At 46.0% G+C, this 27,604-nt stretch overlaps 1 protein-coding gene across 9 annotated transcripts in view; it reads right to left on the reverse strand.

Annotated features, from left to right (window-relative positions):
- Positions 1-27,604, reverse strand: part of DOT1L (DOT1 like histone lysine methyltransferase) — a 76,320-nt gene that overhangs the window by 30,324 nt on the left and 18,392 nt on the right. For 8 of the 9 annotated variants that reach the window (XM_041423342.1, XM_041423287.1, XM_041423325.1 and 5 more), the window contains exons 3-11: positions 26,329-26,403; positions 24,028-24,091; positions 21,536-21,764; positions 19,838-19,932; positions 17,115-17,177; positions 8,638-8,693; positions 5,885-5,964; positions 4,296-4,364; positions 478-584 (exon numbers count right to left, since the gene is read on the reverse strand). In XM_041423342.1, coding sequence (XP_041279276.1) covers positions 478-584; positions 4,296-4,364; positions 5,885-5,964; positions 8,638-8,693; positions 17,115-17,177; positions 19,838-19,932; positions 21,536-21,764; positions 24,028-24,091; positions 26,329-26,403 — 838 coding nt within the window. Of the gene's footprint in view, positions 1-477; positions 585-4,295; positions 4,365-5,884; positions 5,965-8,637; positions 8,694-17,114; positions 17,178-19,837; positions 19,933-21,535; positions 21,765-24,027; positions 24,092-26,328; positions 26,404-27,604 lie in introns of those variants that run through there. The other variant, XM_041423352.1, reaches the window with a different exon arrangement.

A 27,604-nucleotide genomic window follows, 5' to 3' on the forward strand; every position in this document is an offset into this window, starting at 1 on the left:
GGGGGATGTTGCATGAGTTATTTATTGTCATTGGTTGGTTTGGGGTGGGTTTTTCTTGATTTTCTTTAATTAAAAAAAAAACCAGTGAATGGATCATCATTGTTATGGAGCTTGGGCTGCTTCTACAGCAGCTGAGAATTTTACTAAAATTGAGATTTACTGATTGAATATGACTGAGTGAAATGGTCTGTGCACCACAGAGGAATCAAAGCCCCACTGAGTCTTTCCTCTGTGAGGAAATGACAGCAGGAGAGCCCAATCCTGAGCAGCTGCAGAAGGAATTTTATCAGTGAATCTCTGCAGCTTCAGTAAACCAGCACTGCCCTTAACCCCAGGGTGTGTGGAACCCTGGAGCAGGCGGTTTGTGGATTTACTCAGGTGTGTAAATCCACAAAGAGACAGGAACACGAGTCTCAGGCAGAAGGATGTGGAGCTGGAAAGTGCTGCCAGGAGCAGGGCACAGGCCCTGGTACTCACTATGGTTCTGTCAATGGTGTGCAGGTAGTAGGAGACTGGCTTCCCCGTCCAGGACACGGAGCCCTTCAGTGGTGACAGCTCCACAACCCTCATGATAGTGCCAATATCTGTGGGAGGAGAGGGGAAACTCAGCTGAGACCAGCCAGGCACCAACTGTAGTATTCACATGCCCTCTGAACAAAGAGAGAGACATAATTCTCTCTGTCTCAGGTTTTCTCCTGGAGAAGCACAGAGGGAAAGCAATTCTTATCTCAATTACTGCTCCTGTTGTTTTGTGAACATGTAGAATGTGTTAGAAGATTATTTACCTAAAAAAATTTAATTATTAGATTTTAGTGATAGTGTTTTAATTCATTAACCAATTAGATCCACATATATGTGTCAGAACTGTCAGCTGACAGTCACAAGTTTTCAGTAGTTAGAAGTATGATATAGTATAACATATATCTTTTCATTATAGTATAATCTAATATAGTTTTAATAAAGTGAGTATTCAGCATTCCAGATGACAATCATTTTCCTTTGTCGGGGGCACCCTGATTTTACAACAACCAACACAGAGAAATCTGGTTTGCAGATCCTCCAGGAAAACACTGCTGGGAGTTTAAAGGGAATTTCTTACTCTCTGCTACGTGCACCCCACAGGAAAGCAACATGTGGGACATGTACCTTCCAGCCAGCCACCCCTGAGTGAGTTCCTTCTGGCCAGCAGAACTGTGTCCCAGACAACTTTTCCAAGGAACAACACATGTGTGTGACAGGGTTGAATTAAACAGCCCCAGAACGTCACCAGCCCAGCCCCTGGCAGCTGCAGCTGCCCCATATTTGGACTGGGCACAAACATGTTTTGGGTTTGCTTTCTTGTCTATATTTGTTTTGTTCTCCAGAATTAATAGCTAGGGGATGTGCCTTAAACATTCCCACAACCACTGGGTGAGTGGCAGGGCTGCAGGAGAAATTATGGCACGTTTCTAATTAAACAAAAATGACCCAGAAGAGGCCAAAAGCAAGGTTTGGGATTCAGCAACCTCAACCACTATTTTAACCACATTTTAATACTTGTTTTCATTTGTCCCAACTCTTTCCACATTTCCACTTCTTCCCACAGATGGAATTACTAAGGATAAAAGTGGAATTGAGGGAACTGGTGCCTCCTTCTTAAAGCTTGATCTTTCCCAGGGTTTTGTATAAATTATTTAAATGTTCATACTCCAGATCAGAGTATCTGACAGACAGGTGAGACGTGACTCAAGGCAGGCTCAGGCACCAAAAAAAGCCTTGATGAATACAAGTGTTATGGAAAACCTTGTGGGGCAGCACAGAGGCAGCGGAACAGTGACATTCCCTGCTCCATGTGCAGGACCCTGGCCATGCCAGGGATGGCATTTCCCTGGGACTGTCACTTGGAACAGGCCACTGGAACAAGCCCCTGGCCCAGCACATCCCACACAAGCTCATTTGATGTTGGTATTGTCCAACATAATATGGTCTCAGAAAGGAATTGCCTAAAATAATAATAAGTCCTAAAATTTATTCACACAATTCCCCCTGTTTGTAGCATAGTAAGGTAATTTTTTTTCAGGACCTTTTATCTGAATGCCTGGAAGTTTCCTACTGGTGGAAGCTGTTGGCTCTCCTTTTGCTAAGCCTCTCACCCATCCAAACTCCAATTAATCATCTCAATATAATTTTAACATCAGCATTTCCATTCAGCATTAAATAACAGCTGAGATTTGAAACTTCAGCATTCTAGAAAACACTCCCAATGAATCCAGGCTGGGCTGAGAGCTGGGATGGGATAAAGGTCTGGCTCAACTGGCAGAGGTAGCCAGGGCTGCTCTGAGGTGAAAGAGCAGCACATGCTGGCCTCAGTCTTCCAAATGCAGCAGAGAGAGAAGGAAATGGGAAAAATACAGGAAAGAAAAGGTGTGAGAGGCCAAAGCCCTGTATTTTTGTGGGCAGGTCTAATCGAAACCTCTCCAAGGCATTTTTGGATTTCCTCAGGGTCTGGTGGGCTCTGCAAGAGGGCCCAAGCTTCACTCAGGCTCTCTTTGCCTCATGAGCAAACTGACAGCCTGGCCCCAGCTGTGGCTTGAGGAGTTCCAGGAGCATCATTCCACCCTTTTTCCCTTTGATTTTCAAATCCATACCTCCAAAGAACTGGCAGTCCAGCACCTAAGGTTCAACAAGGTTCCAAACCACATGGGGTCCAAAAACAGAATTTCAAACAGGGAAGAAAAGTGCAGGTTTGGGTGCCTGATGTGTGGGACAACCACAAGAATTTCAGCTTAAAAATAACTCCCAAGGGCACAATTTACTTCACGACAGTCCAAAAATTACTATTCTTCAAAAGCAGCTTAGGCCAAAATTAGACAGCACAGCTTGAGATTTGGAACTCAGTGTGTTGCTCCCCATGTTTGCACAGGGAGGGAATGAGGGGGGTTTGATTTAAGGGAAATTTAGCACTGACACAGTAAATACATGCAAAGCCCAGCTTGGACTGCCCATCTGCTTGAGAAATTTCATTTAAAACCCTGAACTGGAAGGGACCCACAAAGAACATCAGTCCAGCTTCTGCACAGACACCCCACTTTCGACAGTGGAAGTCTGAAAAGGTCAAAACCAACCACATGGAATGTCCCAAAACCTCCTTAAACTGCAGCTCAGGACAAGGCTGCCAAACACAGAGTCTGGCCTGTTCAGAAGAAGGAAACCACGACCCTGTGCTGGCAATGAACCAAACCCAGGGCCTGGGTGTGTCTGGGAGAGGTTTGTTTGCTCAATACACAGCACAGGAGATGTTCAAAGTTGAACATTTCACACAATCCTGGAATGGTTTGGGTTGGGAAGAACCTCAAAGCCCATCCAGTGCCATGGCAGGGACACCTCCCACTGTCCCAGGCTGCTCCCAGCCCTGTCCAGCCTGGCCTTGGGCACTGCCAGGGATCCAGGGGCAGCCACAGCTGCTCTGGGCACCCTGTGCCAGGGCCTGCCCACCCTGCCAGGGAACAATTCCTGCCCAAGATCCCATCCAGCCCTGCCCTCTGGCAGTGGCAGCCATTCCCTGTGTCCTGTCCCTGCAGGCCTTGTCCCCAGTCCCTCTGCAGCTCTCCTGGAGCCCCTTCAGGCCCTGCAAGGGGCTCTGAGCTCTGCCTGGAGCCTTCTCTTGTCCAGGTGAGCACCTAGAGCTCTGGCTCCAGTGCAGAGATGCAAAGCAGATTATTTCAATTCCCAGTTCCTGCTTCCAGCCCTGGTTCCCCAAGGATTGAGCACATCTGAACACATTTCTGTCCTCACTGAAATCAAGGGCACTGCTCAAATACCTTGGCTTGGGATCTGCAAAGGGCTCTGAGCACTCCCCAGGGCCTTTTCTTGTCCAGGTGAGTACCCCCAGCTCTCCCAGCCTGGCTCCATACCCTCTGAGCCTTAGGAATCCTGCCTGGTGGGATTGACCTGCCTGGATTTAGGGTGTAGGGAACTCCCCTGTGAGTCAGGGCTGCTTTTTGTGGCTGAAGGAATGAATCACACCCTTGAACTCCTGATTTCTCTGCAGCTCAGGGACACGTTGATGGAACCAACACCAAAACACAGCAGCACAAAGCCCATCAAAAATGTCTGCTCCTCTCTTTAAATAAATTCTAAATTGATTTTAAATTGTCCTCTTCTCTTTTTAAATTGATTTTAAGTACCTGTCACTTAGCGTGCCCTAACAATAGCATTTTCTACTTAAACAGCTCTAAAAAGCAGTAACACCCCCCAGACATTTTCAGATAATGAACATCCACAACTGTAATGAACAATAAAAAGGGCAATCATACCACTCAAGTTTCGACTGTTAATTCTAAAATTTAGAGGTGCAAAAGGTTTTGAGGACACAATTCTCCCACCTGGAAAAAGGAAAAAAAAAAAGAACAAAAACAAAGAGCACAGTCAGCTCCATTATTTGTTCTAGAAGTAACTACTTATTAAATATAACCCAGTACAGAGCCCTAAAGAGCAGTCCTATAAAACTGCACCTTGTATGGCATTAAAAAATAAATAAATTCCTTAATTCTCATTCTGAAAGCCCCAAGAAAGCCAATCCATGATTCCTGCCAGGTGACACCTCAAGGATCTTTTAAAATGACAGATTTGAAACACTTAGAATAAAAAAAGCATGTTAATTCTCTGTGGCAATCTAAAGAAATTTCAATTATCTCCATCCTACTTGGGATCTTTTATACACAAGCCCCCAAAGCCCTTTAATTTAGAGGCCACTAATCTCCATTTCATGGGTATTTGGGGTCATTCAGCAGAGCCTGAAGCATACTCTGGGAAGAGAAATCAGGTTTCATCATTTTAAAGGGTTCTTGAAACATCTCCACCTTCCCACTGCTCTCAAGCCACCATTAAACAAGTTTGAAAACTAAAAAACAATCCAGTTAAATTAAAGAAAACAGCTTAAGTTTGGGGGTTTTATGGTTTGCAGCAGAGCCCAAAAGTCACATTATTTATTTCAGCACGAAGCTGTGCCATGGGAAGCCACAGCTGCTTTGTTCACACCACATATTTTTCTTTTCAGAAATTGTTATTTCTGTCATTTCTGCCACAACCAAGCAAATTGTTACTTTTCCCAGCGGTTAAGAGCAAAGGAAAGACACTCAGGGCAATGGAGAGGCCACGATGGGGTTTGGGGGTGTCCCCAGGCTGCAGTGTGGCTTCTCAGGAGCACCCAGTAACACTGTCCCAGTTTTTATGGAATTGTGGAACCATTAAGGTTGGAAAAGACCTTTAAGATCATCAAGTCCAACCATCAAAGTGCGTCCCACCAAACCCTATCCCCAGGTGCCACCTCCCCACAGGTTTGGAGCTTTTCCAAAATCAGGAGTTAACACCCAGCTCTAAATGAGCCACCTCGGAACAGGAGAAGTGAATTCTGTATGGAATTACAGATTAGCTTTCCAAAGCTGTGCCTGTGCAGCCAAGAATCATGGAATGGGTTGTATTGGAAGGACTTTAAAGCTCATCCAGTGCCCCCCCCTGCCATGGCAGGGACACCTCCCACTGTCCCAGGCTGCTCCAAGCCCTGTCCAACCTGGCCTTGGGCACTTCCAGGGATGCAGAAAGTTTGGCCTTGGCTGCTGGGTGTTTTGTGGGCTCCCAAAAGAGGGAAGGATGGACCAGCAGCTGCTCCCACCCCAACCCTGCTCCAGAGCTTTCCCAGCAGAGGGGATGCTCCAAGGAGCCAGGGAGGTGTGGGCAGACACAAAGGGGGAAGAACAAATCCCACTGTGGTGCAGCCACTTGGCCCCAAGGCACAGAACAAACCCCAAGGCCTGGTTTTGCCAGCTGGAACTGAGCCCCTCTCCCACCCCAGCTCCCACAGGAATCAGGAAAGAAGGGGAAAATCATTTCCAGTTGGATTTACCTTCCTTCATGTTCGCAAAGCGCTCCTTCAGCTGATGATCCACCTCGGGCCCGAAGGCAAAATTATTCACAAAAATAACACTGCAAAACAATGATCCAGGTAAAGATCAGGGAGCCAGGAACAACCCATAAGGACCCCCAGTCACACCACAGCCACTTGGAGCCCTCCAAGCCACTCCTGCCGTGGACAAACCTGCTTGTCCCCAACTCTACAGCTCCCATCACCCAAAACATGGAGAGCAACACTCAGGCTTCATCCTGCTGCTTCTTGGTAGGGACTTAAAATCTTACAGCAAAATATCAAAATGTATTTTAGAATGAAAAAATTAGGTTGGAAGGGACCTTAAAGCTCATCCAGAGCTTTAAGGTCCCTTCATGGCAGAGACACCTCCCACTGTCCCAGGCTGCTCCCAGCCCTGTCCAGCCTGGCCTTGGGCATTTCCAGTGATCTGGGGCAGCCACAGCTGCTCTGGGCACTCTGTTTCTCTTCTAGCTCCAAATTCCCCATAATGCCAGAAGACAGTGACATCTTAGCACATTTCCCCTGTCCTAACCCCAGCACTTCAGCCCTACCCACAACAGAGGAGTTACATCTTTGCTTCTGGGTTAAGAAATTCAGTGAGGGGAGGGGTTGTTCCTGGAAAAAAAAACCAATCATATGGAAACAAAGAAATCTGCACAGAGGTAGAATCCCACAAATGATAAAAGGGCTTGGGAAAGCAACAGAACATGCCACAGATTAGAAAAGAAATACCCCTTTAGTTAATAAAGTCTAATCTGGCCTAATTGTCACTGGTGCCCATTTGGTGCCCAGGCTGCAACAAGAGTCCTCAACACCTCTTGGAAGTGGTTGAGCTCCCTGCTGAATGAACATGCAGGGCTTGGCATGGAGCTCAGGGAAAGGTTCTTGCCCCCGAGGGTGCTGGCACTGCCCAGGCTGCCCAGGGAATGGTCCCAAGGCTCCCAGAGCTCCAGGGATGCTCAGGGCGGGGTTGTTGGGGTGGCTGTGCAGGGACAGGGGCTGGGCTGAGCATCCCTGGGGGTTCCTTCCAGCTCAGGATACTCCAGGATTCTGTGAAGTGTAAAAGCCATCCTGGCCTATTGTTCCCACAAGAAGAACTGATTTCTTTGCAGGAAAACTCCCTTCCCAGTGCCTCCACACATGAAACGTGTTCAACAAGGACACAGGGAATTTAAGAGCAGCACTCAAAGCTATTAAAAACCACGAATGAAAAAAATGTTTATGCACCAAGGGAAAAAAAGTTATTCTTGCTACGCCTTGCTCTTGGAAATTTGGGAAACCCTGCCTGGCAAGTAAAACTAGCAGGGGTTTCTTCCTCCTCCTTCCCATGTGCCAAAAAAAAAAAAAAGGCCTTGCAAAAGAGCCAAACATATTAATGGGACTAGAAAACATCCAGGAGAGGAAGGGAAGAAGCCAGAGCCTGCAGATGTGTTTTTATAGTGCTCACTCTGGCACAGGATTCTGTGTGTGCGTGCAGGGCACAGGAACCCCGAATCCCCTTGGGCTCAGCCCTCCTTCCAGGAGGTTTTGCCAAGCCACAGGAACAGGGATCCCCTGGAACACACAGGGAACCATGTCTGGTAGCAGCCCCATCCCTGGAAGTGTCCAAGGCCAGACTGAAGAGAGCCTGAGGTACAGGAAGCTGTCCCTGCCCATGGCAGAGGTGGCACTGATTGGAATTTAAGGTCCCTTCCAACCCAAAGCATTCCAGAATTCCCTGATCCTGCAGCAGAACGAAGTGGAGCAGCACTGAGACACACAGTGAGTGCCATGCCACACAAACCAAACATCTCCCAGCACTTCTGGGTGCAGCCAGAGCTCCTGCAGCCAAAAATTTCTCTAAAAAATTTAAATTAATTCAGAGGAAAGTTGCCCGGGCAGCAGAGGATCGTGCACTTGGAATAACAAGCAACAAAGCCAAACCCAAGTGTGCTGCAAGGCTGGGACAAGCCTGTCCACAAATTAAAAGGCACCTCCAGAAGAAAGTGAAGGGCAGAATCTGCAGGAGTCACCAGCCTGGCAGACGCCTCCTCCAGGCTCTGACAACCAGAGCTTTGGGAGCAATCCAGAAATTGCCACAACTCTGAAGGCTTTCAGAGCTCTCTTTGACAACTGCCTCCCATTCCCCCACATAACAGGGTGGCCCAGAAGGTCATATAAAAATAAAGAGGTTTTTTCTACCCATAAGGCTGAAAGAATGCAAAGCTTTAAAAATACAGACTACTTTTATTGCTTTTAACAAATTTACTCCCTTTCTGCTCCCTCAGAAAGGAGCCCAACCCTCTGCATTTAGTTCTCCACATAAATAAATCTTCAAGACAATTAGTTTAAATGAACTTTCAATTTAAGTTGAAACAAACTCACTTGGGTCTTTTCCTTTTTATTAGAGGGAAAGTGAGCCTGTGTGCCCCAATAGCCAAGAGAAGAAGTGTTTTGCCAGAATCCCTGACATGAACTACAGGGATATGCAAAACAAATGGAGGTTTGTGCTCCTCTTATAAGCAGAATTTATCTTGGATACACCCTTGTATGGAATATCATGGGACGTGCACTCCAAGCCATTCTTCTAGTCAGAAAACAGGATCTAAAGAGGCCAGTGTAAGAGTTGGCAGATAGACTTTGGGTATTTGCTATGGAAATTCTATATAAAAAGCTGGCCAGCCTCCCAATTTCCATTATACAAACTCCCAAATATCCAGCTCAGAAAGCAGCATTCAAGTGCTGTACTGTACCTTGTGTTTGCAATCCTCTCCCTCCATTCTTCTGAAAGGAAGTCACCTCTTTCCAGCTGAAAACAAGACAAAGAACAGAAACACAGAGGGGTTAACAGGGCTCCCTCCTGCTCCTTCCAGAAAGGCACAAACAGGCTGACCCCACAACAACCAGGCACAAGTGAAACCTTTTGGAAAGCCAGAGGTGGAGCAGGAAAGGCTGCCCCTGAGGTTTCTCCCTCCCTGCTCCCACCTCGTCCCCTCTCCTGCGTGGGAAGAACAGGGAAGGGTTCTGCTCTGTGGAGAAGCCAGAAGTGCTGGCACTCACTGTAAAACTGATCAGCAAATGCCTCCTGAGGGCCCCCAGGGCTGGTGATCCCCCCTCAGCCCAGGGAGCTGAGCATGGCCTGGGAGCAGCTCCTGCTGGGAGCCCTGCTCCCAATTCAGGCTCTTGCTGCACTGCATAAACAACAATCTGATTTTTGCGCTGCTAAATATAAACCCTGAGTACTTCTAACACTTTCAAGTTGGAAATGAAGTAACATAAAGGCCTTGTTTGAAAATCAGTACAGTTATGACTTCAGTGGTTGTGGAGCTCTGTGGAGCTCTCTGGTGACACCACATGCAGCCCCAGGTGAGCACAGAGCTCTGGCACAGACTGATGCTTCCTCAGTCATGTTCTGGAAACGAGAGAGGAGCCCATGGGCCACGCTTCTGCTGTGCCACAAGCCAGGCAGGAGGAGGGCTGGGGGAGGAAGATAAGAGGAGGAGAGAAAAAATGAAGTGCAAGTCTAATTAATGCTGATGACACCCTTTGAAGATGATGGTTTGTGCCAGAACCTCAGGAACATCAAAGCAGCTGCTGAGGATCCTTTTCCTGCACTGATTTCTCTGTCTGGGAAGGAGTGAGAAGGATTTCACATGGCAGCACTAATTCTCATTAGTGACAACTCCAAAGTGCCAGCACTGCAATGCAGACACTGGGACAACTTCCATCCCTCAGGGCTGGGAACATCCAAAGAGAGCTCCTGGTGCCACACGGGGACACAGAGGGGGTGACAAACCTGCCTGAGCCACAGTGAAGGACAAAGCCACAGGTGCCAACAGGAATGGGGCTGCTTCCAGGAGGAAAGGAAGGGGGAAACCACCAAAATCTCCTGCTGCTACACAAGTGGGCTGAGAAAAGTGGACATCCAGGGTTCTCAGGAAAGAAATCAAGAACTTTGTCAAGAGCCTGAAGTGCTAGAAACTCAACAGAGCAGGTTAGATTAGCTGAAGTTATTCAGAAATACCTGTTCCACCAGCTGGGCTGAAATCAGAGTTAAACCAGAATTGCTCCCTGTGATCTCCCACCTGCAGGGAGGGGAAGCACCTTGGACATCCCTGCTGTAATAAAACCAAAGGAGGAGCTGGAAGCTGAACTCAAAGATCCAACCCAAGGACATCTTGTTGGGTACTGTCAGAATCTAAACCAGAGACTCAACATGAAAAAAGTCCTAAGAAGAATTTTTCTCATCTATGGAAAGATTTTTTTTTTCTGGATGTCTCTATGTGGACACCACCTCTAGATTGATTTTAAGAGATAATTTTGTCTCAGCCTTATCTACTCTTATAGTAAACAGCTCCATGGTTGAGTAACCAAGACAAAGTCAAGGAAAAGTTTATTTTCTAACAACTTTTGCAAGTCAGCTTCTCAATGGCGTCCTCCACACCACCAGTTTCTAAAGTCTCTACACTAACAGGGAAAGAAAAACATTGGGAAAACCAGGAACCACAAATGTCACAGTCTGCAAGAGAACAGAGAAGCAGAGTAACATGTAACAATTTTGTTTTCTAAAGTCTCCACAGGGTTTTCCTACACTAACAGGGAAAGAAAAACATTGGGAAAACCAGGAACCACAAATGTCACAGTCTGCAAGAGAACAGAGAAGCAGAGTAACATGAAACAATTTTGAAATGCTAAACTTCATAAAAGGTCTTGAAATTCAACCTATGTGGCTGTTAGGCCTCACTTGGGTCCAGTTTCATTGTGTGTTTGCCCTGTCTGTGTGGTTAGAAGAGCACTTACAACCAAAATCTCCAGGTTTTAACCTGATATCACCCATGGAGGATGAACACTTTGCAAGCCAGAGCCATTTAACAATTCAAATGAAGCACAGCCCAGCCTAAACACATCTATTTTTGTGTGGCACTGCTTCCCCAGCTCATGCTTAGCCAAGAGTCAAGGGAAGAACTTCACCAGGGAAAACACTGGAGTACAGAAATAATCAGATGAGCAACTATGGCTGGGAGAAAATGGGTTATTTTTCCCTCTGGAAGCAAGGCAGTGATTCCTGGATGCTCCTCTGCAGTAGGGACTGAGCTGCCTGACCTTGTAACCAGCTCCTTACCCACTGTGCTGGGGCACTGATCAATAATTGATACCCTAAAAGAAGGAAAGGAACTCTTTACCCATCAACTGACACAGAGAATCCCCAAAAATTTCCTTAAAATCCCACTCAGTTTGGTGGTTTGTAGTAATTTTGAGAGTGAAACAAGAACTGGGAAGGAAAATCCAGCTGATTAAAAGCCTGCTGAAGCAGCAGAACTGCTCCATGCTGGTGACTCAGGAGGAAGGGGACACATCCACACGGTGACAGCCACAGGGCCACACTCAATCTCTTCCTGCACTGTCCCCTCCCTCACCCTGCTCCTCCTCTCTCTCAGAAACTTAATCTCCTTAGTGAATAATGAATGGAAGGGACCATCTGTAACACAGATATTTTCATCTGATTAGACAATGCAGGAGATGCTTTATCTAACAGGATAATTAGCTCAGAGAAATCGCCTCCAGAGCTGCTGCCTGCATTGCTTCTAAATTTAGAAGCCAGGCCAGGTTTTTATTCAGGTTTTTCAAACAGCCACTGCAGGAATACACTCAGCAGCATCTGATTCCTGTAACTCTTCCTGCAACTGGATGGAAAGCAGCAGGTCCCAGCCTGGGGGAGGCAGCCAGAGGTACACAGAGGGTGTGAGTTCAAGTGACTGCAGAACAAATGAGACTCCAATTTTGTGTGGAAACCTGGCTCAGGAGGTTTTTTTTTTTTATATATATATAATTGTGGAAAAATCTGGAAAGTACAGTGGAAATACACCTGGATAATTGGGGTTTGTTTTAAATGTGGCACTGGGCCTTGCTCCCCAGAATTCATGTCCAAGCTCAGAACTTCCAACAAACACTAACAAGAACAATCCAGTGGGGAAGGCCAGAAGCTGAACTTGAAGGCTGCAGAACAATTTGGTGAGGTGACAGTGACTGCCCTTCTCTCCAAGGGAGCTCAAACACAACTTCATTGTTTGCAGAGTTTTGGGGGTCCTGGGGTTTTCTGTGTTTACATTCCTAGCAACTTTCTTTTAATGGAAATCTGAAAAAATCCTGCTGGATTTGAGGCAGGTTACAAAAGCATCCTGAGGTTCTGAGTCCCTTGGACTGCTGCAACAGGCAAAAAGGACAGAAAATATTTCTCAGCAAGATTCTACCAGGTGGGAAGACAGAGATGGTGGAAAATCTACAGAGATAACAATTTCCCAAGCAAGAGGAGCAGAGCAGGAATTTGGGAAGGTCAGGCCCCTGTGCTGGGGAGGAGGGCTGGGTTCTCAGCCCAGTGCTGGCCAGGGAAGCTCTCAGCTGCTGGAGCCATAAATTCACAAATTCAGGATGCCTCACTGCAGCCGCCTCCGTGCAAACACTTGGCTCCCAAAAACCCAGCATTTCTGCCTGGAAAAGTACACATGGTTATTTTTAGGTACTTGTTCTTTTCAAAAATAACCAGAGGCACGAATCCAAACCTCCAAAATGTGGCATCATTTCAAAGCCACAGGGGACGTTTGGAGGGATTTTCAAATGCCAAAACAGCAAATTTCCTGCTGAAATGGGGAGGTCAAAAATACCAGGAGCAAACAGCTGGCTCATCCTGCCCTGAGAGCAGCTCCTAGAGCAGGAGGTTTTCAGCTGCAGGTGATGTCAGTCATCACCACAAAGCAGCTCCTGGGCACTGGAACTCCCACACAGCTCCCTGCTTCTGCTCAGAACAGGAGAAATATTAAATAAAGCAGGCAGAAAAGCAACCCAAACTTAGCACTGATGCCAAAACTCACCCCTGATCCTCAGGGCTGAACCACCTGCAGCCACCAGAAACTCCTGGGGTTTCCTGGGAGCACACAGGCATCCATCCAGCCCAAATCCCACCTTTAGGAATGCTGAGTTTGATAGCCACTGCCACCCCCTAAAGAAGCTTTTCTGGAGCAGGGCAGGAATTCTGTTATAACAACCCTGAGTAAATAAACACAAAACTAAGCCTGGTTCTCAGCAGAGTCCAACAAGGGACTGCACCAACTCCCAACTGCTCTGAGCTCAGCCTGGGATCCTTCAAGTTGTGCTTATTTTGTCTCTAACATTTGGAATTTTGGGACTTCATGAAGTATTTTGCAGGGACAAAGTTTTCAGAAAGACAAAGATGCTGGGCTTTCCATTCCACTTCTTCCTGTGTCCTCCAGCAAGTCTGCTCTGTGTTTTCTTCTCTCAGGAAAAGGCAACAACAGGTCACAGGCATTGAGAACTCAACAAAAACCAAAAAACCACCAAAAACTTTCTCCAAGGGGAGCCCAGGAACAGAAGAACTTTGTGCTACTCAGCAATCTCAGCCTCCTGCCCCAGATACCTGAGATGGCTCTGATTCTGAGGCCACATGAGGATATTTACAGTTAGAAACCATGAAAACCCATCTGCCTCTTAATTGCCATGCAGGGTTTTAATTGGATGTCTGCATATATGCAGGAATTCCCCCAGAAAGACTCGCTAATTAGCCAGGCCTAATGACCTTCCCAAAGTCTCCAGCTTCCTTCAGACAAGTTTACTTGGAAAGAGTGGGATAAAGTTAATCTTGGAAACTTCTCAGATCCATGGGAAGAGAAAGGAGAAGATAAAAGGAGTTGGAACAACAGGACATGTAGTGGAAGTGGGGCATTCTAGTCCAAAAAGCTGAAGGAGATGATGATGAAAAGCTCTGGAGGAGGAGGATCCTCCCCTTGGGATGCAGGAGAGAAGAGCAGCAAAGAATCTGATTTTCCCTAAATGAACAGGAATTGCACATTCCAAAGAGCAGGGCATGTAAATATTCATTTAAGAGGATTATGAGACTCAGTGACCAAAAAGAGAGACCAGCTGGAGATCAGGAGCCTCCCAAGGCAATGCATGAGGAGCAAATCCCTCCCACTCCTCTCATGCCCCACATGGATCTTCTCCCTCTCCAGCTGTGGCTCTGCAGCCTTGGGCATCCAACATCCCCAGGACACTTTGTCATCTGCAGCTGGGGAAGTTTAATGTGCTTTTATCACCAAGTGACTACAGAACAAATGAGACTCCAATTTTGTGTGGAAACATGACTGAAGAAGGGGTTTTTTTATACATAATTGTGGGAAAAATAGAGTGGAAATACACCTGGACAATTGGGGTTTGTTTTAAATGTGGCACTGGGCCTTGCTCCCCAGAATTATTTTTTTATATATATATATATAATCGTGGAAAAATCTGGAAAGTACAGTGGAAATACACCTGGATAATTGGGGTTTGTTTTAAATGTGGCACTGGGCCTTGCTCCCCAGAATTCATGTCCAAGCTCAGAACTTCCAACAAACACTAACAAGAACAATCCAGTGGGGAAGGCCAGAAGCTGAACTTGAAGGCTGCAGAACAATTTGGTGAGGTGACAGTGACTGCCCTTCTCTCCAAGGGAGCTCAAACACAACTTCATTGTTTGCAGAGTTTTGGGGGTCCTGGGGTTTTCTGTGTTTACATTCCTAGCAACTTTCTTTTAATGGAAATCTGAAAAAATCCTGCTGGATTTGAGGCAGGTTACAAAAGCATCCTGAGGTTCTGCTGAGTCCCTTGGACTGCAACAGGCAAAAAGGACAGAAAATATTTCTCAGCAAGACTCTACCAGGTGGGAAGGCTGGAGATGGTGAAAAGCTACAGAGATAATAATTTCCCAAGTAAGAAGGAACTGTTGAGATGCACAAACCCCAACAAGCATGGGACACTCTGCAAAACTCAACTTTTCAGCAGATCACTTTTCAGGAAGAACCCAAAATCCATTGGAATTGGAAATCTCTAACTGTGCTGAGATCTTGACTGTTAAAATAACCTAAAAACCCAGCATGGCCCTGCAGGGCATCTCCAGGATTAATTGCTGCCTTATGCATCTCAGTTTTTACTTTTACAGCAAGAGGGAAACACCATCCACAAAGTTCAGCCAGAGCTGCAGGTGGGATCCAAAATTCTCCCATTGAACTCCCACCACGCCTTCCCCTCCCCTCCAGCACTTGATTCTTCTCAAAACACTGATTTTTCATATGACTGCCTCTAACACTGGAGTGAAATTCACAAACTGAGCTCTGCTGATGACAAATTATTTCAATTTGTGCTTATTTTGTCTCCAACATTTTGAATTTTGGGACCTCACAAAGCATTTTGCAGGAACAAAGCTGTTTTTCAGAAAGACAAAAATGCCAGGCTTTCAATTCCACATCTCCCTGTGTCCTCCAGCTGCATCATGAGCAAGTTTGCTCTGTGTTTAACAGTCACCTATAGCAGATGCTGCTAAGGAGTTCCTAAAGAACATAAACTGCCTGGCAAGTGTCTGTTTGATGAATAAAAACTAAATAAAATCTGCCCTGTGTGCCTCCTGTAAAAGTCCAAAATCTGTGTTCAAGCATCACTCCAAGGTGACAGGAAACCAACTTTCCTTCAGACAAAAAGTGCTGCAAGTGTTTAACTCTTCCCAAAAAAACCCTCAGATTGCATATTCAGGGAAATTTTACTCTAAACACTGCAGAAAACAGAGTTATAAAAGCCAAAGAACCTGGCAAAAATAAATAGCTTTGTTTCAATATAGCACCAGACTCTGTCACTTGGAATGCTCAATATGGAAATGCTGCCTAAGGCAAGCAATATGCTTCCAATATTTTAGTCCAAGTTCCTCTCCTATTCCTTAAATTACCCAGCCCAGAAGCACAGCATCCTCAGGAACAATTCTTTTCAAGTCATGCCAGCTGGGTGACACAATGGAAAAATGCCATATGGCCACTTCAGGAAAAGTAAAGCACTCCCAGTGCTTCCACAGCAGGAAGGAATTATCAATCCTGCTGCAGAGCAGGCCCAGCATCCCTGGAAGGGAATCCCTCTTTCCAGAACAGGAATTGCAGGAGGGAGCTGCTAGGGGCAGGTGGGACCATCACCTTCCCAACCTGCTTCCCAAGGGAGAGCTGGAGCAGCTTCTCTGCAAGATGAGGGCAACAAGGGTCCCAGCAGACAGAAAATTGGGAAATAAAGGCTAGTCAGCTCCAATTGATCCCACAGTGCTGGGATCCACATGGATCACAGCATCCCAGGGACATGGCAGGAAGAGGAGAAGGGAAGGGAGAAGGGAAGGGAGAAGGGAAGGAGAAAAAGGCAGTTCCCCATTCCTTGCTCACACCTGGATGCAGGACACATGGCCAGCTGCAACCTCTGAGCAGTGACATAGCTTCCCTGGGATATTTGGGGATATCCCTGATCCACCCAGACTCTTCCCTGACCATAGGAAAGTGACAGAAACAGAAATAGAGGTGTTTTCAAAACTCCCAGTGGGTTCCTATTGTACATCCATTTTCTGACTGTGAAGTGATTAAGCAGAGAGTAGATTTTCTTATAGACAGTTACAAAGGGGAAGAAAGAGAAAAGGGAATGAATGGACAGGACAGTGCATGGATTTGCACATTCCTCACATCATCCTTGGAGGGCAAAACATCCTCAGACATAAAGAAACATCAAATTTCAACACAACCCTTGCCCCAGGCAGGAAGACTCCCCATAATGATCCTCCTGCTCCAGCTCCACCTTCAGAGCATCCTATTCCAAACCTTTCCAAACCAGAACCACCACCCCCTGAGAACCATCCAGCCTGTAACCTGTTCCTGGAGCTTCCTGCTCCAATCTCCAGCCACCCAGAACCTCCCCCCTGCCACCCCATCCCCTCCAGAACTGGGCCCAGGTGGCCAAACCTTCCCCTGCCTGCAGAACCAAAGCTTCAGCTTTTATTTCCAGCAGGAGAGTTCAGAACCCCAAGGAGGAGCTGCTATAACTGGCAAAAACCCCAATCCATGGAGAGAGGGAAGGGAAAGGGGATTTAACACAAACAGAAGACTCACAGAAGCCCCAATCAGAACAATATTTTAGAAGAAAAAAATCTTCCAAGAGTTTCTGGAAAGACCTGGAAGTGCTCCCAATAACACCATGCCCCACATCAGGCAAGACAAACAGAGGGTCTGGAAGGATATATTGGAAACACCATGGCCAGGATCAATACAAGAACCAGGGAGCAGCTGTGCCTCAGCTGCTGGTGCCTGTGGAAAGGCTGGAGGGGACTCTACAAACTCTGCATGAGGGTGTGGATCCCAATCTGCAGCTGAGTGTCACTCACTGTGTATTCTGCATGTTTCTTCCCATACCATTTCATCCATTTTCTGAACTCTCTGTCCATCGTCTGCAAGAGGGAAGAAAACCAAAACCAGCCATTAGGACATCTCACATTTCCAGTTCCATCACAGCAATGGAGACACAGCTCTGAAGCACTCATTGATCCCCAGGAATTCTGTCTGGTTGGAGGTTTTTTGCCATTAACATTCCAAGGACAGGCAGACACAGAGCTCCTGCTGTTCAGTTTCCTTAAAAAACCAAACCCTCACTTCCTTAGGGCCAAGGCAAAGCTGGCATTTTCACCCCCCCTTTTCATGGAAGTTCCATGCTCTAAGAAAAGCCCTTACACTGCCCAGCACTAAAAATAGCCCAGCCTTAAATTGTGGTGCATAATCCTACCAGGAGAAGGGGGGTGAGCCCAGCCTAAGCCCAGGGAGCAAAGGGACAACCAGGACAAAGCCAGGTCTGCTGGGGTCACTGAGGAGGCAGAAAGCAGCAGGAAAAGCATCCCAGCAGCAAACAGGGAGAATCCTGCAGCAAATCTGCTTCCCATGGCAACTGGGAGTGCTTCAAACTGCACCCAAACACACAAGGGCTGCAGAGCAGGGAGGGCTCTGCTGGTTTTTATTGTGCAAAGAAGGGAGAAAGGAACAAAATCCCATACCCAGACAGGTCAGTGCCCCACACACTCCCACACCACCCTGCCAGCAGCCTGCCCCCAGCTGATCTTTAGGATTTGGGCCAAACTGGGAGGTGAGCCTCCCTGGAGACATTCCAAAGCCACCTGAACACATTCCTGTGTCACCTGACCCAGGTGACCCTGCCAGAGATCCCTTCCAACACCAACTGCTCTGTGATTCTGTGTGAGAAGCCCAGCAGAAATTCTGATCCCACTGACAACTCAAGCTGATGGTTGATCAGCTGCCCCATCAGCAGCTCAACAAAACTCTGTGTGTGGACAGGCATGTCTCATGCTCAAAGGCACTCCAAAGCTGAGCAGGAAAACTCAAAAATCCTCAGTATTTTTATGTAGAAACTTACATTTAAATTTATTAAGGCAACGTCACTAAAATAAGTCTGTAACATCCTTCCTCTTCAGGTGAAGCTTTCCAAATTTTATTATCCATCTATTATCATGGTACCCATAGATGTGGTGCCATAGCCAGTTTAACTGGAAACTCAACCCAACTTCTTCTACAAATATGTGGAGGAAAACTGGGCCCTAAGCAGAGGCCCAAGGCAACTCCACACAGTCTGACACTGCAGCAGCTCCTTGGTTGTTAAATCTGACAGGATTTAACCAGGGAAGTAACACAGAACATTTTGTTCACCCAGTAATCTCATGGAAGACTGAAGGTACCTCAGCAGTGATTACCCCAAATTCTCCATTTGTAGGTCATTCTTTTGTTTGCTGTTTTCACCAAAGCCTTGTGTTTGCACAGTGAGAGGAAGGGGCATTAGTGAAAGAAAGAATTTCACTTTTCCTTACAAAGCTGATCTCTAATTTAATGGTAAACACAGAGGGGATTCCTGGTCTTGTAAATGCCCCAAATCAAAACCAGGATGTTCACACAGAGGGACTGCAGAGCCCTCCAGGTAAAAACTTGCACTCAGTCCTGGCAGGGAAAACAAAGTGGATTTGTAGGTCCTTGACTGATGGTCCTCACCACTGTGTTTATGCATTTTTGCCCAGATCACTGAAAAAAAGGACCAAGGAGTTTTATTTATTCCCTCCCTCCACGATGGATAATTTTCTAGCCTGTTCAGGCTGAATCTATGTTTTGACAATTCAAAGGGATCAGTTTCTGTTCAGGCTACTGAAGGAAGTAAACTTCTTGTAGCAAGCCATGACTGACCTTCCCTGTTTGCTTGTGGCCTCCCAGGTTTGCCTTGAACTCATCATCTGTCTGTGTCTCATTGGCACAGAATTAGAAATGTAAAAAAACCTCACTAAAGAATCCTTAACATAAATACTAAAATATACTAAAGAAGCCTGACTAAACATTATCAAACAATCATGGACTGGTTGGGTTGCAAGGGACCTTAAATATTTAGTCCCACCTGCCATGGGACACCTCCACTGTCCCAGGCTGCTCCAAGCCCTGTCCAACCTGGCCTTGGACACTTCCAGGGATCCAGGGGCAGCCCCAGCTGCTCTGGGCACCCTGTGCCACCCTCACATCCAAGAATTCCTCACTAAACTCTAATCTAAATTGCCCCTCTTTCAGCTTCAGGCCATTTTATGGTTTTCCTCACTAAGGTGCCTCATAAGCAGTTGCACACCCAGCAGAGGCCTCAGGAGGAATTCTGGTGGCTTCATCACTGAAAAAGGGGCATCACCACCACAGGCAGAGACATGGCCTTTAAAATACTTAACAGCTAATTGTTTGGTGAATTTACTCCAGGATTTGCTGCAAGCTGTGGCCTCTGGGAGCTGCATTAGGGCCATTCCAGCCATGGAATGACTGCAGGCATTTGGGTGAAGCTTACGCTGCACTCCCTTTTGAACAGGCCCTGGCAGTACTGTTAAAAGAGCTTTCAGGGCCTGAAATCACTCCAGAAAGATGCTTCTGGACACTCCAGACTGGACACACAAGCACACCCTTGCATGGCTGATATTCCCCAGCTCCAGGACTGGCTGAGCTGAGCAGCAGACACCAGCAGAGATGGAATTCTGCTGTTCCTGCAGCAGTGAGTTCTGCCCCCGGCAGCCCCCAGCTCACTCACCTCGGCGTACTTGGCTGGGATATCGGCTTTCTCCACTCCGTAGTGATGTTTGCAGTTTGTGGCTGCAGCCACTTGAAGCACCACCTGCCCCACACCTGCAGGGAAGGAACAAAAACCCCAGAGCTGAGAGTTCAGGGAAAGCACTGCCAGGGGAGAAAGGCTTTTAGAGCACACAAAACCAGCAGGGGAACTGGGGGACTGGGCAGGGCTCTGACATTCCCACTGCCCTGGAGCTGCTCAGCCCCAAGACAGAGTGAGAGAAACAGCTGATTTATTTCTGGGGATAGCACATTGAAATATCTGCCATGGGCCTGAGACCCAGCCTGCAGCACTCCCAGATATGATCTTCTTTAACCTTCCTGGACAAACAATTGTGAGAATCTGTGGAGGTTTTGTTTCCCTCCAGATGGAAAAGAGTTTCTCAGCTCTGATGTCTTTCTAAAGGTCTCATCTGAGCATCAGTCCCTGACAGAAAATTTCAGTCAGTCCCACTGAGAGAGGAAGCAGAGGTAAGAAAATCACTGAAGAGCCTGTATATATATATATAAATATCAATAGATTTCTGTGTATATATATATATATATATATATATATAATACATAGATATTTAAATTTTTATAAATATATATTTATATATTTTATTTGTTTATATATTATGCTTATATATTATTAATATAGTGCATATCTTATGGGAAATATACCTAATATAATATAGTTTATATTATATATTACATATATTATGTACATTTTATCTCATATATAAACTATATTCTTATATTACATAATAGTATACTATTTAATATTTAATTATTCTACCATCTATTGTTTTACTATGTATAACATAGATAAATATTTACTATTTATATACAACTGGTTCATGTTTAAAATATACTTTCAAATTTAAAATGCAAATTTTAAAAATCTATTTTTCTTCAGAAGTCCTGTGTGACACATACTTGTTTGGGTTTAAATGTGTTAAAAACTTCAGAACACATCAAGCAAGAGGGGAAATTCTTATTACTCCTTTCCTGTTCTGAACCAGATTTACCAAGAAAAAGAACATTTTCTTACTCAGTGTCTTTGTTGCACATGTGCTTGAGTCATACCTGGTTTCCTCACCAACTAGACACATCAATTTCCTTTTAAAACTCTACTCTGTTGCAGATGTGGGTTAGATTTTGTGGGGTTTCACAACTGTTCAAATAAACTATAAAAGCTTTTTTGACACACTGACGAGTCAGAGGCAAAAAAATCCTTCATTTTCAGATTCCACACAAAGTGTTTCACTTGGGAAGGGTCAAGAAATCCAATTTTCAGATATGAAGGGCATAAAGCAAATACAATGAAAACAGATGAATCCTTAGGAATGCAACATGATGGGTCAAACATCATTTTTAACATTGCTTCTTCTTCACAAGAGTATCCAACAATACCAACACAAACAAAGGGGTTTGTAACAAGGGTTTATTGCATTCAGGCTGATATTTCCCTGCCACCAGAAAAGAGGTCTGGGGTGTTTGTCTGGTCCATTTAATCCTGGCATAAAAAGCAGGAGCATCTTTGGGGATTATCTAGAAAAGATGTTTATCCTGTAACACAACCCCCAGCCCTCCTTGGCTTCCCAAATATGGAGTTTTTAAAGTATAAAGAAAAAGAGAAAGCAAAGCAAAGGAGAAAAAGGAATTACTGGTCACTTACCACTGCCCAAGTCAACGAACAAATCATCCTCTGTCATTTTAATCTCATCAATCATTTGGGCCACCAAGTCAAAGGAGGTTTCTCCGTAGACCTCGGGGGAGAAGGGCTCGTAGTTGTTGAGTTTCTCAGGGTCGGTGACTGAGTGGTTGTAGACCTGCTGCAGGATGTGCCTCAGGAGCCCGTTGGAGGGACGAGTGTTCAGCTTCATGGGCTGTGTCGTCCCCTTCCACTGCAGGGGACAGGGGGACAGGGGTGAGCCCACCACGGGGACAAGGACCTGGCACCAAACCCACTGAGGAATGAGGGACAGGCCCCTCCCAGCCCCTCGGCCTCAGCTTGGGCTGCAGGTGCTGCTTAAAAGACAAAAAGAGTGAATAGAACTGGAGCCAGGCTGGGGGAGCTGGGAGTGCCCACCTGCACAAGAAAAGGCCCTGAGGAGAGCTCAGAGCCCCTTGCAGATCCCAAGCCCTGTGACTTGAAGCCAAGGTATTTGAGCAGTGACCTTTATTTCAGTGAGGACAGGAATGTGTTCAGATGTGCTCAGTCCTTGGGGAACCAGGGCTGGAAGCAGGAACTGGGAACTGAAATAATCTGCTTTGCTTCTCTGCTCTGGAGCCAGGCTGGCAGAGCTGGGGGTGCTCACCTGGACAAGAGAAGGCTCCAGGGAGAGCTCAGAGCCCCTTGCAGGGCCTGAAGGGGCTCCAGGAGAGCTGCAGAGGGACTGGGGACAAGGCCTGGAGGGACAGGACACAGGGAATGGCTGCCACTGCCAGAGGGCAGGGCTGGATGGGATCTTGGGCAGGAATTGTTCCCTGTGAGGGTGGGCAGGCCCTGGCACAGGGTGCCCAGAGCAGCTGTGGCTGCCCCTGGATCCCTGGCAGTGCCCAAGGCCAGGCTGGACAGGGCTGGGAGCAGCCTGGGACAGTGGGAGGTGTCCCTGCCATGGCAGGGCTGGCACTGGATGGGCTATAAATCCACCCCAACCCAAGCCATTCTGGGATTCTGCAGAAATTGCACACCAGCAGTTGCTCTGCACTTTGTCACACCTGAGTTAACAGGTAATTTCACAGGTGATAAAGGAGAATTTAAAGAAATGCCAGAAACAATTGTCAATGCAAAGCACAACACTTTGGAGCGGGTGTAAAGGTTTGTTCACTACTTTTTTCTTTGCTATCCCCACTGAACTGATGTTGACAACACAAGAACAGGTTAATTTTGCTCCAGGAGCTGTCACATGGGAGGGATCAGATGCACTCAGACAGGGAATGGCAGGAAAGAGATGGAAATCAAGCTTCCTTTCTTCTTCAGAAAAAAACCCATCCTAAGCAGAAAAGTTGTTAAGTTTTAAAAATGTCTATCTCTCCCTTTGATAAAAACAAACCAAAAAAGGGCAATTCCAGTACCCCTCCTAAACTTTCCTGTGAGATTCAGATGGGAAGGAAAAAATTAAACCCATCAGGTTTGCCAGTTCAGATAGCAACTGCAAATGCTGAATAATATTTAGCTATTAACCAACGCAGACATGAAGGTGCCTGAATCCAAATAAACACAAGTTTTTATGGCCCAAAATATTAAGAAAATCCCAGCAAAAAAGGCTTGTTGCCATAATACTGCATATTTCAAATAATTCCCACAAGCACAGCAGAGGAAAAAATCCACCTATGCTTTCAAATTAAGCAGAATAGTAACATTATTCATTGTTCAGGTTTTGCTTCCTCCAGTTCAACCTTTTTTGGGGGTAAGAGAACCAAAGGGCTCATTAAATGGGCCTGAAAAGAGATTACATTCTACTTTAGCCAGTGATCCCACAGGCCAGAGCAGCTGAACTGTGGCAAGGAAATTCCTAAGCCATGGATCACTTCCACAACACACAGGAGAGTTCATATGGATTATTTAAGTACCCATAAGTCACAGATTTCCCTGTGCAAAAGTCAATCTTTATGAGAAATCCCTGTGTTAAATGTAGATAAACCTTTCCTTCCCCCTGAAGGTATGTCAGTTGTTTCCAAGTGCCAAAATAACAGTGCCAGAAATGCACAAGGAAGAGCAGCAGCTCTGAATTTGGGAACAAAAAGTGGTGTTCAATTCCCTTTCTTTCTGTAGGAATATCCCTCCAATACTAACTCCTTGACTGTCCAGGTGTGATCAAGAAAATAAATTTAACACCAAGCTCGAGCCCCCCAAAAAGCTGGATATTGCTGGAACATCACATTTGTCACACCTCAATTGACAGGTAATTTCACAGCTGATAAAGGGGAATTTAAAGAGACACAAAAAAAAATTGGCAATGTAAAGCACAGGACTGAATAGAGTTGGGGTAGGTGTAAAGGTTTGTTCACTCCTTTTTTCTTTGCTATCCCCATTGAAGTGATGTTGAACTGAGTAATGATGCAGAACTGAGTCAGTCACAGCTTTCTGCTGTTGTTCACTAGCTGAATTCAGAGGTGGCACACAAAAACCATGGCAGGTTTTTTGCCAAATTCAATACTTACCAACTGGTGGATGCTGTCAATGGCTCGGTTGTACTTGTCACACAGTCTCTGCATGCTCTCAAAGCTGGGGGGAGAACACAGGGGCAGCTCAAAACAGGCAGGTTTGAAGGTAAAACCTTGGGCTTTTCCATCCTCTTGGCTAGTAGGCATTTAGGGCTTGCTTCTCTCAGGATATGTAATTACATACATAGATCTAAGACTTCTTTTCCTTTAAACAAAATCCCCAGTAGACCAGGAGTACATGACAAGTAATATTAGTTCCTTTATTGTAAATCATACTTTGAGTACAGCCCTTTTCCTGGTAAAGTTCTGTATTCTCAGAACCTCTTCTCCATATTTTCAGCTACACAGAAATTTAAGAGCTCTGTATATTTTTCTCCTTTTTGCTATCATCTCTCCACAATAATCAGTCCTGAGAAAAGCAGATGCTTTTCCAGAAATTCACCCTGAAACTGAAAATGCAGACAGAGCCAGAGCCAGCACACAGCCTAAACCATCACCCATCAGGAAAGCCTGGGGATTGCTGCAAGGGCTGCCTGGGATTATGGTCAGCCCAGGCAGATGCCCTAATGACACAAACTGAGAGGATTAAATCAATTCCTCTCAGGCCAGGAAAGAAAGTATATTCCTGGGAACATCAATGGTTATGTAACCAGACCCACAGAGCAGCAGCAAAAACAACACAAGGGGTTACAGGAGTGACATCTTTAATCCATGGGCATTCCCAAAGCTGGGAAGGGATGGGGGGCCAGGGGACATCAGAAGGGACACTTGAGTCTCTTGTGATCCTCAGGGTCACCACACCAGCCAGGACACCTCTCCCATGAGTTCTCCCAGCTGCCTGTGCTTGTTCCCATGCTGGGAAAAGAAAGAGGCTGCAATGGGTTTGTCTGAATTTCCATAACCTGCTGCTTCTTTTTCACATCCCTGGCTCAGTCCACCTGCTGCCAGGGATTTTTCCAACAAATTTTTTTTCAAAGGAAGAAAAAATACTGAAATCATTACCAGAATTCCAGTTCATGACTTTCCTGAAAAGCTTCAGGAAGACAGTGGGGAGCGACTTGGGGCAATAGAGGGATTTCACTTTTATTCAGGATTGCTGCCAACCACACTGATGGTCCCCAGTGAAACACACCCAGTGAGGATGCCAGAAGCACAAAAATACAGTAATGCAGTTGCTGGGTGTAATCCACAAACCCAAATTAATGGATTTTAATGACAAGGGATGCTTGACCTTGATTACTCCTGAATTTTCCAGGAGGAAGGCAGGGACTAACAAGTCTTTCAATGAAACAATTGAAAATGGAGAGAAGAGGAAGCAATACCTTAAGCAGATCATGACAGAAGTATCTAGTGATGGGGAGGGTTAGGTTGGGAAAGGTTCTTGCCCCCAAGGGTGCTGGCACTGCCCAGGCTCCCCAGGGAATGGTCCCTGCCCCAAGGCTGCCAGAGCTCCAGGAGCTCTCAGGGTGGGATTGTTGGGGTGTCTGTGCAGGGACAGGGGCTGCACTGATGATCCCTGTGGGATCCAGCTCAGGATATTCTGGGATTCTACTCACAGCAATGCAGTTTCATCAGTAAACTTTCTTCTAACAGTTTAATCATTCTGTGGACTTGGATAAATTCAGTTTTTCCCATGAAGGCAACCAGGGAGGGTTTTGTAAACTGCAGCTTGAGCATCCTCCCTTTTCCCAGTGTCAGTGGAGCTAAGTCCAAGCACAGAACCTCAGAAGTCACCACAGACACACCACAAGTCAGGATCTGCCTCTCCCAGCCAGGAGGGGAATATCCCATAAGAGACATTCATTCTGAACTGCTTGTGGGTATGAACTCCATGGAACTGAGGCACCCCTCCAACTGCCCACAACACTCCTGGGAATTCCACCTTTGAATTCAGCCCCCAGCCAGCAGGAAGGGGAGGAGGGGAAGGTGCAGCTCCCTCTGGCACCCAGCTCTGCCATGGCCTGCTGAGAACAGGAATTCCTGGTTACTACAGGAGCAGGAACCATTGAGATTCCCAGGCTGGCCCTGCTCCAAGGGCGCAGATACCGATCATTGTTTCACAGTGAGTAATTCAACGTACAGCAGAGCTGCACTGGAGCTCGTGGAGTTTCCAATTATGTCCTTAATCCAACTGCCTTTGCCAATGTTGCTGTTACACATTTCCTACCAAAATAACTCCAGCAGAGCCTGAAGCCAGTTCTGAGAGAAAACTTCAGTTGGTAGTGTCTAAGAATAACCAGTTACACACTGGTTCACTACACCCTGAACTCCTGCTGGGAACAAAAACATTCCTCTCACCTTTTTGTATCATAGTCAATTAAAACATAGTTTTCCATGGCAAGCTTGAGATCTGGGATTTCTTCACAGACCCACCTAGAAGGAGAGAAGAAATAATGAATAGAGGTATTGCCAATTAAGTGTAATAAGGTCGTTTGTCTCAATTCGGACTGCTTTACATGAAGAGAGGACACTGCAGCAGCCCTGGGAACTCAGTATTGTTAGGAATAAGGCAGGCATCATGGGAAACTGCAACAGTTCACATTTGTACTGAATAAACAGCAAGATGCCTGCAGACACTGGCAGGAGCATAAAGCTTCAAAATGAGGTGATAAATGTATTCCACGTGTCTAAAAATACTCAAAGTCATGGCTGATGTTAATCTAACATAAAATGCAGAAGTGCAGCATTTCCAAAGAATTCTGATGCTGCAGGAAGCTTTGACAAGGCTGAATGTGGAGAAGACATTTCCCACAGCAGCCCAAAAACCCTGTCATCAACCACTCAGTGTCAGGATATTCACCTCTGGGGGGTGTCTAAACTGCTCTTACACCCTACACACCCAACAAAACCAGATTTTTAGACGTTCTTTTGATAAAAGACTCCTTTGGTCTGCATCTAAATTAACACAGCCCTGTGTGTTGTGGCCAAAAGAAAGGGGAAGCACATGCCCACTTGCAGTGCATCCAACAATGGCAGCTCACAGGAGAGAGCTTCACTTGTGGAATGGAGGAAGATTAATTTCCTTTAAAGGCAATTTAAAAGCCACAGAAGCTTTGCACACAAATTTCCTCCACAAATATCAAATTGAAAAGCACTGTCAGCATCAGAAAAACCCACATCACAGGATGAATTCCAATCACAGAATTTCTTCGTCATGAAGTTTGCTCCATTCTTCACTACTAAAATGGTGGGAAAAAAAATACTGAAGATCCAACAGTTCTGTTCCTTCTGGCTGATTCACATATGGTTAATAACTACACAGGCCAATAAAAACCAGAAATTGGACATGTATGACTGGCCTTCCTCTGGTATCTCACATCTCCCCTAAAAGCACCAGGACTCTCCCTGCAAACTTCTTAAATCCCAGGAACAGGCAGTCAGCAGCTGGATCCTTGTGCCCATTCCAGCCTGGGATATTCCATGACTCCACTGCCTGATGAGATAAAGGCTTCCCTGCATTCTCTCACCACCACTTTCACAACACTGTGGGCATTTTGCACAAGGCAAAGGCAGCATGAGAGCTTCTGACACCGAGTTCACTGCAGCCTTGCTGAAAACAGTTGTGAAACATTAC

Source organism: Onychostruthus taczanowskii, unplaced genomic scaffold, assembly GCF_017590055.1.
Source record: "Onychostruthus taczanowskii isolate IOZ18803 unplaced genomic scaffold, ASM1759005v1 scaffold110, whole genome shotgun sequence".
Taxonomy (NCBI): domain Eukaryota; kingdom Metazoa; phylum Chordata; class Aves; order Passeriformes; family Passeridae; genus Onychostruthus; species Onychostruthus taczanowskii.